The 14,834-nt window shown below is 43.6% G+C and overlaps 1 protein-coding gene across 1 annotated transcript in view; it reads left to right on the forward strand.

The window, feature by feature from the left end:
* Window positions 1–11,233, forward strand: part of ALKBH1 (alkB homolog 1, histone H2A dioxygenase) — a 19,248-nt gene extending 8,015 nt beyond the window's left edge. Inside the window, exons 2-6 of the mRNA XM_053287367.1 lie at window positions 1,526–1,634; window positions 2,102–2,264; window positions 7,306–7,396; window positions 8,777–8,970; window positions 10,290–11,233. Of these exons, the coding sequence (XP_053143342.1) occupies window positions 1,526–1,634; window positions 2,102–2,264; window positions 7,306–7,396; window positions 8,777–8,970; window positions 10,290–10,713 (981 nt within the window). The 3' untranslated portion in view covers window positions 10,714–11,233. The remainder of the gene's footprint in view (window positions 1–1,525; window positions 1,635–2,101; window positions 2,265–7,305; window positions 7,397–8,776; window positions 8,971–10,289) is intronic.
* Window positions 11,234–14,834: the final 3,601 nt, after the last annotated feature.

Below are 14,834 nucleotides of genomic sequence, written 5' to 3' on the forward strand. Positions count from 1 at the left end.
GCTGTTTAACTCTGAGTGGTTTTTCCTTCTTAATAAAATGTAACGTTTAGGGAAGTGATATAACTGGGACAGAGAGAGGTATATAAAACTTGGTTTGCAGACTTAGTGAATCAACTCAGACTTCACTGTTGGTCACCAGGAGGTTTCATTTCTGGGCACCTTTCACGTTCAAGGTTTCTTTCCCAGGCTTAACACTCCCCACTTTTAGAGTACTGTCCTAGTGTACTGCTGGTTCCACAGTCTCTACACATTATTATTTATTATTATTGTTGTTATTATTATTATTATTATTTTACATTTATATCCCGCGCTCTTCCTCCAAGGAGCCCAGAGCGGTGTACTACATACTTGAGTTTCTCTTTCACAACAACCCTGTGAAGTAGGTTGGGCTGAGAGAGAAGTGACTGGCCCAGAGTCACCCAGCTAGTTTCATGGCTGAATGGGGATTTGAACTCGGGTCTCCCCGGTCCTAGTCCAGCACTCTAACCACTACACCACGCTGGCTCTCTACACATTCACCAATCAAGTCTTAAACAAACTCCTAAACAGTCTCTCTGCTACACTCTCTCCAGCCTCTCACTCCCAATGCTCAGATCCAACTAACTCCAGCTCCAACTGTCTTCTCCTGACCAACTGTACTTATTCAAATTCAAATCTTTTATTGCGGTCTTAAACCAGCATAACTGTTCTTATTTAAATCCCTCCCCCATGAACATTCTGTGCCTGGTTACTATGGTAACACACACTCTCATGAACTCACTCTCCAGCTCCTATATGTATGCTCTATCACAGTGATTGACTATTCCCCCCTATTAAAGATGGGATATCGGGGAATTCCTGTTAGAGGGAACACTGCTTAAAAGGCAAGGTACTAAATATTTTAAAACAAATCTTTTAAGAACAGGTATGGTTCAGTGGACAGTGTTGAATACAGATATTATTTATTTAATGAGATAATACTCCTGTATTCTACCAAAAGAAAACCACGGGGCTCTGTGGGCACCAGGAGTCGAAACTGACTTGACAGCATACTTTACCTTTAATATTCAAGTGCTGACTTCGGAAAAGCTTGGAAAGCAGTAAGATACTTATTTAACCTTTTCAAACTGCACAAGGTCTGACTCTGGAAAAGGGTGGGAGATCTACCTGACCATGCAGAGCCCTGGAGAGTCTTGGCAAGTGTGATGTCACCCCTCCTTGCAGGAGGGGCAGAGTTGAGGATAAGCACATAGTAGTAGTAGTAGTACTTTATTACAGCCAACGGCCACTCAATACAACAAAATAACACACACAACAGTACACGACACATCAGAAACATCAAGAGAAACTGCAATAAAAACAGTACAGTAAAAGTATCATATATGAAGAATTTTGTCTAGATAAAATCAGATCACCCTCCTACTATACTATGCCCGCATCTAGCCTCTCAACATGTCTTCTGTGGAGAGGATAAGCACATATTATTGCTAGCTACTATTTACCGACTCCTGTTCAGGTGACAGATACCTGATTTTTCCTTTGCCAGGTGGTCAACTGCCCCTTGAGTTGTTCTTCAGTGAGTGATCAAGATGCTTCCAGAGCAGGACTGCAGCCAGTTAGCCAATGGAAAGCCTATGGGCTGGACAGCTATCCAGGTGAGCATCTTTGGATATCAAGCAGGGGACGCGGGACTCCTTCCTTTGATCATGTGTCTGTTTCTCTTCAACATACAGAGACAGGACAAACTTAGGAGAACATTTTTATTTCTGAGAGACTTGTGCTGTATTTTTGATGCATTTTAACTATCCAAAGATTTCCTGTTCTGAGTTCAAAATGAGCCAATAAAGCAGATGGGGGATGCCTCTTATTTGCTCCATTCACCTGCATTTATTTTTGTTTATGAACTTAGTATTAAAGAGCACAATGAATTTTCCTAGGGCCACAGACCATATTCTTGATAGCCAATAAACCATGCTGCCTGCTTGAGATTCTAGAGAACCTTCTGAGCCCTTTGTTGCTGCTGTAACTTGGAATTCCTTCAGTGTTCACAGTTTAATGTTATGAGCAGAGGCTTTAAATGTGCTTTCTTCTTTCTTCCTCACCCATCCCTGTTTCTGTTCAGGGTTTATATTTATCCCAAATCCCTTCCTTCCGGGCTGCCAGCGACACTGGGTGAAGCAATCTCTCAAGCAGTACACCCAGAAACCCAATGTGTGCAATTTGGATATGCACATGTCTTCTAAGGAGACCACTGATCTATGGGGAAAGAGTCAGCTGCAGCTGCGGTAAGTCCTGGCTCTGAATAACCCCACTGCAAGCCTGATACAGATGAAGGAACAAAATAGAAGGGAAGGTGTCAACTTTGAACCAAGGTGACCTAAGTTCCCCTTTTTTCCATTCTATACACCTTCTTTTGGAAACCCAGAATAGATTTGCACCACAAGTGAAAGGAATGCCCTCCTTATTTCCTCTGTTCACCAAGTTCATGTAACTTTCTCTGGAGTCTTTTTGTTTGTTGCAGTGATATTTTAGAACTATTCTCCCACCACCACCACCACTTTCTCCAAAGCCCCTTTTTGCCCCTTGTAAATGGAAACAAAGCCTTTACATAAGTATAACTTTGTATCGCACAAGTTGACATGGCCCATAGATTGGGGGGGGGGGGGGAGAGAAGTGGACTCCTAATTGTGCCAACAAACCAGGCCCAGCTAAGTGAAATGCCACCTCCTCTTTTCCCTTCAGCGTTACTTCCTCCTCCTCTCCTTTCTCTAAGGAGAAACACTTTAAAACTAGATACAGAACCAAGGTGTCTTGTTTGTTTGTTACATAAGCCTAGAGCTGGACTCTCTGTTACGTTAAATGCATATTTTGGTTCTGTGTGTGCTTACATTCTTGTTTATAAAACGTTTAACCACCTGAAATAGGATACTATTTTCTTTGTGATCTCTGTGTAGTCCCACATACAGATTCTGCAGAGCAGAGTAAGAGTACCAGTTCCTTGGATGTAACGTGCCTGAGGTCTCAGACTGGAAACTCTAGTTGCAGGGCTTAGTTGTCCTATTCGTGTGTGGGGTGTGTGTGTGTGTGTGTGTAATTTAAATAGCAGCTGCAGGGCAGGGCAGTAAATTGGGATAGGGATCATGGCACACAGGGGATATTTAGCCTTTTCCCATCTTGACAAAGATGGTCCCCATGAATCTGCTGTTGGCACTGGGAGGGATGCTCCCCCCAGAAACAGGGGCTTCTCTCCTAAGGCAGATGTGAAATACCCTCTGCCCTCATGCACATGCTACATATTTAATGTCAGCCCCTAGACTCTTGATTTTAATACTCCATCTAGAGTAAAAATTAACCACTGAAAGCTGGTTAGCAGCATCCTCAGCTCGGCTCTGAGCAGCACCCTCCATCAGTGAGGCAGAAGTGCTTTCCCCCAGCAGCATCCGCCAGAGCCATATAGGACAGAGTTTAATGCACCGCTGGTTATCATTCAGGCTGAAACGATATTGCAGAGTGCGATAACTGAGAGAAACATTGGCAGTTCCATTAAGCGCTTGCCTGAGAGTGTGCAGAGACTAAGTGCTGAGTGAGCACTCTTGTCAGAGACAAGTAAGCGAGCCAGTTATTGAGCCTAGACTTAGCGAGGTGAGTTGAGAAAGTTACTGGGCTTGAAGAAGAGACAAGATTAGGACTGGACACAATTGCTAAGTATTGCTTTTTAGGTTAATCACTAAACATGAAAACCCAGGTGGGTAATTTAGTGTCCCCCGGGAACTGCTGCAGGGAAATACCTGTATTTCTGTTTGGGGGCAATACCCTCTGCCTTTGGCCAGAGTTAGTGAATACTTTTCTTGGCATGCTAACTGCATACAAAGCCATGTCTCTCTTACAATGAATAAAGGTGTGTGAGAGTGAGGCCAGCAGGAAGATACAGAGTTGAATGTGAGGGCAGAGGGAATCCTTCCATATCTCCACAGGCTTCCACATGAAGTGCCAAGTGTCTGTCTCTGCTTTTAAATGCCAACTACTTGTTTCTGAAATAATAATCAACAATAAAAACAATACAATGGGGGAGAATCAGAGCCACATTCAGGCTGCCTTGCACCTTTCTGCACAAGGATATCTGAGCCACAGCTTTGCTGCGGTAGAGCACAGGCAGTTATCAGAGTGCAGCAGATGTGTCTCAGTTCTGCTTTTGCAGCACCCGTTGCTCTTTTCATCGTGGGCACCCTGCAAAGATGTGCCAGTGTCATCCTACCAGATCGGCAAACTCTTTGCTGTTCCTCCTCCCACTCATCCAACTCTGCGAGTGCCCTGACCTGCAGCTCTCCCTGCTGCTTTGACCTCAGCACTGCGGAGTACTGCATTTCCACTCCGCAGCAGCTGCTTGTGGAATTATGTGCAGATATTAAGGCTTACTAAAATATGTCCAGGACTTGGTGTGTCTGAGTCACCTGAAGTACTGCATGCATGCATACATACGTACATGCATACATACATACATTTATTTAATACATTTCTATACCACCCAAAGCGCAAGTTCTCTGGGCAGTTTACAAACAGTAAAAACAGCCAATAAAAGATTAAGACATCTCAACAATTAAAATTAAAAAGTTAAAACTATTAAAACACAATTAAAACAGTATCTAATTTAAAAGCCTGGGTGAACAAATGCATCTTGACTGCCCTTTTAAAAGTTGTAAGAGATGGGGAGGCTCTTATTTCAGCAGGAAGTGCGTTCCAAAGCCTCAGGGCAGCAATGGAGAAGGCCCGTCCCCAGGTAGCCACCAGATGAGCCGGTGGCAACTGCAGACGGACCTCTCCAGATGATCTCAACGGGCGTTGTGGTTCATAGCAAAGAAGACGTTCTCTTAAATGCCCAGAGCCCAAGCTGTTTAGGGCTTTATAGGTTATAACCAAAACCTTGTACTCTGCCCAGAAACTTACCAGCAGCCAGTGTAGATGTTTTAAGATAAGAGTGATATGGTCTCTCCGATATGACCCAGAGACCAATCTGGCTGCTGCATTCTGGACTAACGGCAATTTCCAGACTACGTACAAAGGCAGCCCCCATAGAGCGCATTGCAATAGTCAAGTCTGGAGGTGACCTGCAGATGTACTAGAGGTCATTCATCTCAAGAAATGGACACAGCTGGCGTATCAGCTGAAACTGATAAAAGGCACTTCTGGCCACTGCCTCAACCTGGGACACCAGGCAGAGTTTTGTGTCCAGAAGCACCCCCAGGCGGCGTACCTGTTCCTTCCAGGTACACTTCCTCTAGCCTTGAAGATAATTATTTCTAACTTGCAAGTCCTCCATTCTATCCATTCTCCAGGCCTAGGGCTTCCTGGACATCTCAGCTTCACAAGTCATCTGGTATAGGTATTTTTGAAAGTTACTGTGTCAGTGCACAAAAGTCACCAGAATTACTTCTGTCATGAAGGAGGAAAGCAGGAGTGATGATTTACTTTGTTTTTTAATGGTTTGTTTGTTTTTAATTATCAGCTGCGGTGGCACAACGGGGAAGCAGCTTGCCTAGGGAGCAAGAGGCTGTTAGTTCAAATCCCCGCTGGTGTGCTTCCCAGACTGTGCCTAGTAAATATATCAATCACCTATATTGGGCAGCAGCGATATAGGAAGGTGCTGGAGGTGGATGCTCACTTCAGTGACAATGACAAAAGCATACTGCGCAGGAGGAAGGCAATGGTAAGCCACTCCTGTATTCTACCAAGAAAACCACATGGCTCTGCGGTCGCCAGGAGTCGACACCAACTTGACGGCACAATCTTTCCTTTCCTTTTCCTTGTTTTTAATTAATGCAGGTTGAGATTTCCTTCCTGCACATTGGCTAGGCAGAGAGGAAATCCCAATAAAAGACAGGAAAAGCAGGCCATGCATTCCTATTGAAATAGAACAATAGAATGCTCAGGTTTGGAATAGGTCTAATCAGTAGGGGCAGAAATGCTGAACCTCTTATTTTTCTGGGCAGGACTTCTTGTGGCCTAAAATGACTGAAAAGGCCAGCCTACTGCTTGGCACTATACTTTGTCAAAGTGCTCTGAAAAAAGGGTTGCAACCCATGCTTTGTGCGTCTTTATTATTCCACTGACTTGAAATCCAAGGTTGCATGAATCAGTGGATTGGAGACACAAAATTTTTTCTTCTGACTTAGTCACTGATAGGCGATCACATGCTATCCTGCTATGAATTCCAATATACATTCTGCCATTCTGTTGCAAGAGAACAATAGAATAAGTGTCAAGAACTCTAGATTCATCATATTGCAAGACGGAGCAGGATTTCCTTCAGTCAGAGTAACTGCTTTCCATAGGATGTCTTCTGGCCGATATTGTCATCTACTACTTTGTGCCTGTTTCACAGATTGGTATATTGCCAAGTCTTGGAAATCTTCATCTACATTTTGTCTCATTCTTTCAAAATCTGTTATGTGGACCAAGGAAATACATTTTTTTCCTTGGTCATTACATTCTAGAAATTTACGGCCCATTATGCCCTCTTCTCTTGTGTTATTTAGAGTTCCACTGGGTTTTAAATACTTAGCATTTTCAATTATCCTCTTAAATTGTTCAGTTCACTGCAGTTCTTTGCTCACTCTGTTTTCACCATTGCATCCCTCACTGAAAACGCAGACACATTGATTAGTATTTGTACAAACTTTCAGAGCAGTTTTATCAAGAACTACAGAAGGCAGTAAAAGGAACTAGGGATGTGTGAGCTGGCTTGACCTTGAGCCGGTTGAACCTCAAACTGAACCCCTCAGGCTGGTTTGGGGAGGGGGGCATCCATGTTTTTAAAAAAAAATTAAGTGGACTTACTGCCACTGAGGGCTTCAGTGGCCGGGGGCGGGGGGGAGGCAGGTGCTGCTGCGGCCACAGAGGCATGTATTTTGAGGCCGCCAAGCACTCACAGAGGGTGGGGGGAGCCATCAGAGGAGACACACACACACACACACACACCCTGCGGCCACAGCAGCTCCCCCTGAAGTCACCAACGCCCTCGGCAGTGGTAAGTCAGCTTTTTAAAAAACATATTTTAACGTGGATGGCGCCCACGAACCAGGCTCAAACCAGTTCGAATTCGAACGGAAACCTTCTTTGGGTGTGCCAAAACCAAACATGTCCAGTCTAGTTCCAGTCCAGTTTGGACTCGAACCAAACTGGGCAAACCAGTTTTGTGCACATCCCTAAAATGAACTAGGCTGTCTTCAGAAAACTTCCAGCGTTTTCATAAATCCACTTATGATTCTTGCAGGGTTTTCATAAATTCATACATGAAACTTTCTGTCATTTTGTTTTATATGGTTCTAGGAGCAGAAGTTCTAGCAAACAGGAAGCAAAATGTTTACTGGAGAAGCTGCGCTGGGTGACATTGGGTTACCATTATAACTGGAATACCAAGGTACTGAAAGGGGGGAAATGTTACATTTGGACAACAGAACTTGTTAGTAATGTATATTAGTAAGAGGCTATGATAGCAGTTATTTGCTGGTTTTATTTTTGCCATGATTTTTTGCTTTAAAAACTTTAGGCTTAAAGGCACAGTACAGGCTTCCTGCTATAGATGCCATGGACTCCTGTCAATTTTTGAAACCAAAATGTCTTTCTAATCAGATTGCAAACCTAAGGTAGAGTGAGGAAGCACTGTCTATCAGCTTGCTGCAGGCATGCTTAACCAAATGAGCCAGCAGCTTTATCTGAATTGTGTGAGCTGCTTATTGTATGGCCTTCATAAGAAATCCACCTATTCAATCCCAGTCATCTCATCAGAAACATCTAGTGAAACAGATTTAGGATTCTAGTTCATGGATGGTTGTGTTTAGGCACTTCTGGGAAAGATTTGGGGCGCTGGTAAAATAATGAGAAGCTTTTCTATTCTGTAGTGCATTACAGTACTGAATGACTCTGTGAATCCTGTCTGAAAACTATTCACTAGCCTCTGCAAAATACGGAACCTCTCAGTTCTGTTCTCAGCTTGTAGTCTTGGTCAGAACAACTTGTGCTAATTAGTCTCCTCCTTCCTTGTAATCATAGAGGGGGGAAATGAATTTGGACTTTATAGCTCAAGGATATAACTGCTGTTCCAAGAGTAAGGGAAATCCTCTATAATAAAAGCCTTGGTGTCCGTCCGTGGACACCCAGGCGTGTGTCCGTGCCTCCCTCAGCCGTTCTGGGCATGCACGGAGCGCATGCCCAGAACACGCTGAGGGAGACACAACCGCGGCGACCAGGCGGCCATGTTGGACGGCCAGAAGCAGCCGCCGCGAAGAAGCCGGGGAAGCCCCGCAAAGCCAGGAAAGAGGTGGCGGGGGGAACTGGCCGAGGTGGTGGCAGAGCCGCCGCCAAGGCCAGAGGATGCGGCACGGCCGAGGCGGTGGCGGAGCCATGGCCGAGCCATGGCGCTGCCGCCGAAGCCGGGCGGGGGGGGAACTTTGGGGCCCTTGCCCGGCCAGGGAGACCGGCCGCAGCATGGAGGCGGGCGACAGCTCCGGGAGGGGGAATGGTGGCGGAGGCCCAGAGCTCACAACTGCACTAGCGCCCGTTATTTAACGGGCCGAAAATCACTAGTTGTTTATAATTGTTTATAATATATATGTATGTTTGACTAGCTTTGGAAATAAGATACCAGTTTCCAGGGTTTTCATCTAGGTATTGCATTAAATTTTACTTTCAGTCCTTGTAAGTGGCCACTGGAAAAATTTAAAGACTGGCTTTGAGCATCTGATTCTCACAGATTCCAGTTTGATTTTCTGAATGGTTCTTTCCTGTTTCCCTTCCTCAGAAATATTTGGCTGATCACTATACCGCCTTCCCTTCCGATCTGGCTTTCCTCTCAGAGCAAGTGGCTACAGCTTGTGGATTTCCAGGCTTCCAAGCAGAAGCAGGGATCCTGAACTACTATCATTTTGATTCATCTCTGGGAATTCATGTGGATGAGTCTGAGCTGGACCACTCTCGACCCCTCTTATCATTTAGGTAAGCTGTGCAAAGGGTTTTCTTGTCCTAGAATGTGAAGCATACCTGTCTATCATCTACCTAATACACCTTGGTTTGTTTGCTTGTTTTAAGCCAAGTAGGACAATATCTTTATTAGGATCAACCAAAGAGTCATTAAGTAGTGAGCAGCAAGCTTTCAAATACTACAGAAATGTTCATCATGTTCCAGTTAGAGACTGAACTGAGTAATTGCTAGATTTTATGTTTTTAAAAAATGGAGTAGTAGCCATTTCCTTTTGTCCCTGCAGATAAAGATGATGGGCAGTGGCACAGTAGGGGACACAGAGGGGCAGAATGGCTGGATTTATTTATTCTTTCCATTTCTATACCACCTTTCATAAGACATCCCAAGGCCCTTTTCAAAAATTAAAATAACAATAGAACTCCATAAAAATCACATTAAAACATTAAAATCAGTTGAAATAATAACTGATAAGCCATCACACACACACACACACATATATATATATCAACCACAACCATAAAAAGAGACAAAATAGCAGCGGATCTAAAAAGAAAAAGAACAAACAACCCCTAAGGTGTAAAAGACTGAACAAATAAAAAGGTCTTTAGTTTTTGTTTTGTTTTTTAAAACAGCCACAGATGTCAATCAGTGGATTTCTGAAATATATGAATTAAGTATGCAAGAGCCAAAATGGTGGCCCTTACTTGTTTTGCTTGCATTCTTTCCCTCCTTCAGGGAGCCCAGTGGTGTGTATATTTTTTCCTCATAACCCTGTGAGGAAGGTTGGGCTAAAAGATCCTGGCCCTGATGAACTGCACCACACTGGCATTTGCAAATTATCTCTGGACCTGAGCTCTTCATCTGTACCAGAGAGGGACAAACGGAAATCAGAGGGATGGGTAACTGTTCATCTTCAGATGAGAACAGATATCCATATCTTTCTGAAGGGGAAGTGGGCTTCACTCGCCACTTCTGGTGGAGGGAAAGGGTTAAACACACCCACACCCCATTACAGATCTTCTACTTTAGACTGCCATTTCTGTGGTTGAATTTTGGGAAAGAAAGTGGGGTGAAAATGGGGACAACTATATGCCACTGAGCATCATCACAGAAGTTGGGCCTTGGAGATAACTTTGCCATACAAATCTGGTTAGTCTTTAAGAGATTGTGTCACATAAACAAGAACCAATGTTGCACATATCTGGTGGTCATGTGTGCTAAGTTATGAATGAACTTCCCTCTGACTTAAGAGGGATACATCTCATGAAGACATCTCACATTTTTATAGCGCTACAGTTTTACTAATCCTCCTTTTCTTTTCCTCCACCTTTAGCTTTGGACAGTCATCTATATTTTTGTTGGGAGGACTAAAACGTGATGAAGCCCCTGTGGCCATGTTCATGCATAGTGGTGACCTGATGATCATGTCTGGCTTCAGTCGCCTGCTGTTTCACGCAGTCCCCCGAGTTCTGCCAAACCTTGAGGGAAAGCCTCTGCCTTCTTGTCTGGAGCTGCCTCTCCCTGCAGACCTTCCTGCAGACTCTGTTATTAAGCCCTGCTCCGAAAAGGACTGGCAAGTCTGTGCCAAATACTTGCAAGTATCTCGTATTAACATGACTGTCAGGCAGGTGCTGGCTGAAGGCCAGAGCTTCCCAACTGAAGCCAGGACAGATGGAGAACAAGGTGCCGTCCTCACAGGCTCCTATCATGAGGAGGATAGTAGACTCAAAAAGCAGAAGTCTGATGTTGACAGCTGAGACCTGGAAGCCTTCATTTCGCTCAGCACAGCCTATGTTGGTAACAATCCAGTGAGGCAGGTCTGTTATCCACCATGTGGACCACCAAATGATGGTGGAAGAAGTGGCTGAAACAGAGCTGTGAGCCTTATTGCTGGAAATCGGAGGATGTAACATGGAAGAGATGACTGTTCAGCCTTTGTGGTCAAGGTTCATGGCTCAGGGCAGAGAATTGAATTGTGCTTCTATTTCTGTGGTGATCTCTGTAAGGTCAAATAGTAAATCGATGTCACTCCAGCACTTTGGTTTACACTGCCTGAAAACAGAATAACTCACCTGGCCTATAACTGTCTTGTTACTCTCTTTGAGGTATCAGAAGGGGGGCATCAACAAAAGGAGCATCTATTAAACTGTAAGCTTGTATAAGCCCATGGCATGATCTGAAACGCATGATGTAGCAGGTCTGGGTTGGTCACTGCCTGGATGGGAGATCATCTGGGAACCCCAAGGGAAATGTTGCAAATAAATGATACAATTTTAACCTGGGTTCAGACTGAAATACTTAACTCTAAGGCATTTTGTTTGTTGTACCTTAAGGTACCTTCCTCTCTGGAGCCACTGCGCCTGCCCTGAATACTGCTCTCCTGGTGTCCTGCTGTGTCATTTAGGGGCCTGTTGTATGTCTCACAATGTGTTTATTACCATTTGACTGGAGGGTTCATTTTGCAAATGGGATAGGGCTTTTGTTCTCCCTCCTTCTTGGAGCAAAATAATTAGAGATTGTCTAGTGATTTTTCTATTCAAGATGTCCTTTTCTCCACCTTGTCTCTGAATACTAAAGCCTCCCAGTTCCATCAGCATCAGGCCATTGGGTTGCCTGCATAATGCAATCTTTGCAGCCTGCCTCCTTTAGGAGCAGGCGGAAGAGAATGACTTTACAAACAGGAACAATGAAGTTGTAGATGAAGCACCCAGAAAGAAAATTAATCAGCAACTATCTCTGTTGCCCAAAAGGTAAATATATTGAAACAAATAGGGACAACACAGTCTTCTGTGCCCATCTGTTTTAGGATTCCGACTCCCCTATCTGGTTTTTAATGCAGTTTTAATTGCCAGAGCGCAGCACTCTGTCCCTGGGGTGTTTTGTCGCACTTTCCCCATGAATAAGCTTACTCTGTTTTAAATTAAAGATCTCTATCTTGTCTTGGAGAGCTGCTCCACCTTCCCCTCCTCCTCCTGCTTGCTTATTTTTGCAGTATTGTTCATGCTGCTCAGAGCAACTCTCTCACCTTTTCCTTCAGGCTTTGGGTAGCTCTGCTGCTCTTGATACTCCCTGTTTTGCTCGCGGGGGTATCTGCTCACCTTCGTACAGCTAAATCTGGGGAGTCTCTTCTAAGGTCTTCAGCATGGCTTTGTGGTGATTTGGTACAGTATTGCCTTCCACATCTCCAGGAGTTGCTACCCTGTGGTTCAATAGGATTTTCATACAGAATTGGTATCTCTTTCCAGTGCTGGGCTTATATCTCATTTACCTCCAAATAGGAAATGCCATTCTGCACAGAAGTTAAACATTTCTAATGCTATAAAATTATTTCTCAATTATAACATTTGAGGATTAATGGCATTGAATTTTGTGTACACAAAATTGAAATCCAAGACCAAGCCCAGGTTTCCTACAGAGTGCCCCCACAGCTGGGAGCTGCAGCCAATCATGGCTCCCTGACAAGCATACTTGCATGATACACTTTTTGACATGGTTAGGTATATGTTTACAAAGAAGTAATACTGTATGCAAAGTGGCCTCCAGTCTTCTATGGAAAGCACCTTTCTGAGGCAGTTGTCATTTCCACTTCTTATAAAAAGAAGGGGAAATGTAAAGTTGGCAGTAAGTCTGTCTCAAGAGAGGCTGGCTAGCTTTTGCCAAGAGGTTTAATGCAAGTCATATAATCACAGGCTATTTTTAAAAAATTTCAGTGAGGCTGACCAGCCTATCACTTCTTGTCCTTACGTTAAATGTTTGCTTTTGTACCACTATCCCAGGAAAAAAATGAATTTGTGCTCACACCCTTTTTTGATTGGTGGATCCACTTCTTGGAAAATATACATATTGGCAAGTGCAATGACTAAATGAGGCCTTGAGGGGAGAGAGATTCTACTCCCGCCCCTCCCCACCAGCTGAGTTGGTGTAAGAATGTCTCTTCTGTAGCAAGCTAGTCTAAGATTCCAAATCACTTTATAAAATGGAAGTCAATATAATTGTCCTTTCTCTACTTGCCTTAGTGTACAATGAAAACCTTTAACTGATAAGTTCTGGCTCCCCAATCACCTGCTCTAAATTCTTACTACTAATTGCTAAATAAATGCTTATTTAGAACCAGAAGTACAATAACACTACTGCTACAAATATTTATATGCTGCTTTTCAGCAAAGCATATTTTATATGCTGCTTTTCAGTGCTCAAAGCATTTTGCAGAGAAAAAATAAAAAGATGGCTCCCTGTCCCAAATGGGCTCACAGTTTAAAAGGATTGTGATAGCATGGTCTCAGACAATTTATATATTTTGATTTATATACCGCCCTTCCTAAAGTGGCTCAGAGCAGTTTACATTAAAATAAAAAACACATTTGAACCAGATTAAAATTTAAACTAGATATCATTATAAGCCAGGCTAAAAAGATGGCTCTAAGGCTCTCCTGAAGGCCTCCAAGGAAGATAATCCTCTCATATCCATGAGAAGCACGTTCCACAATCTAGGGGCAACAACAGAGAAGACCCAATCCCAGGTCACCATCAGATGAACTGGTGGCACCTGAATACAGACCCTTCCTGATTATCTTAATGAGTGGTAGGGATCTTGTAAATATCTTCCTGAAAATAGTGGCATCTGAAAATCTATGCTCATATTTATTTCAATTCTGTGTATTAATAGCTCTTACACAGCAAACTAGTGCCAGTCTGATAAGCACCTTGAACTAGGATTTGAATTGCTTTCTAAATAAATGTATCCTCTTCTTGCTACTCTGCATTTTGAAAATGAGAAGGACCAGTGTCCTATAGAGAGGGATCATGGGGAACTTTGGTTTCCTAAACTGACCACCATCAATTTCTATCTTTATCCTATGCTAGGGGAAGAGATAAGGAACATTTTTTTCTCATTAATAGAATGGCCCTGTTGATTGGGGTGCAGTGCAGTTTGTAGTGGCAAATTACAGCCATAACGAGTCACAGAAGAGCCAAGTGATGAGTATTGGAGATGGTTATTGATTTTCGAATAATGGAAGATCCAGCATAGAGAGAGACATCTAGAAGCCAGGCTCATTTCTCATGTCATGTTTCTTGTTTACATATAGTCAGCACAGTGTGAGGAGAGTGCAAGCAGAGGGTTGTTTAATGGGGTTTGCAAGAGTTCCTGGCTTTGAATGGAAAGAACAGTTGCGAAAGATTTGTGTCCCCTCATGATGCTTGGAGCTTAGGTGCCTGATGAAAATGGGGATCCTAAGCTTGTTTACTTGGAAACATATTTCATTGAAATCAGTCGGCCTTTCCAGTCACTGCTTGGGACTAGGACAGAAGTTGTACTGAAGCAGAACAATTAGTATAATAGAACTTCATAACACAGAGAGATCATGTTCAAAGCTAACCTTCCTCAGCTGGGGTACAGGCAGAAAAGAGAGACAGAGTATGAGTGAGACTGAGAGAAAAGGACTTGCCACAAAGAGGAAATGTTCACATGACTCTGAACCTCTGGTTTGGCAGAGCTGCTGAAGCCCCAGGAAAGCACACACATCCTACTTCCAGTCGTGGGAAGGATATGCTGAGATTGGGCATCTTGTATGAACCCACCAATCTCAGCATACAGAACTCAACATCTGTAACAGATATGAAGTGAGGGTCAGATGTTGGGTTCTGTACCACAAGTAGGGTAGAATATGGCAAGATTAGTGTGCATAAGAGCCCTCTCCATATTCTACCCTACTTGTGGTACAGAACTCAACATCTATAACTAAGATTTAAAGTGAGGGATAGATATGGGGTTCCATAATGCAAGCAAGGTTAGAATACGCAGAGATGGGTGAGTTTGTATGACATGCCTAATCTCAGCATATCCTTCCTGAGACCAGAAGTAGGGCACCTGTGCATT

Source organism: Hemicordylus capensis, chromosome 1, assembly GCF_027244095.1.
Source record: "Hemicordylus capensis ecotype Gifberg chromosome 1, rHemCap1.1.pri, whole genome shotgun sequence".
NCBI classification, from domain to species: domain Eukaryota; kingdom Metazoa; phylum Chordata; class Lepidosauria; order Squamata; family Cordylidae; genus Hemicordylus; species Hemicordylus capensis.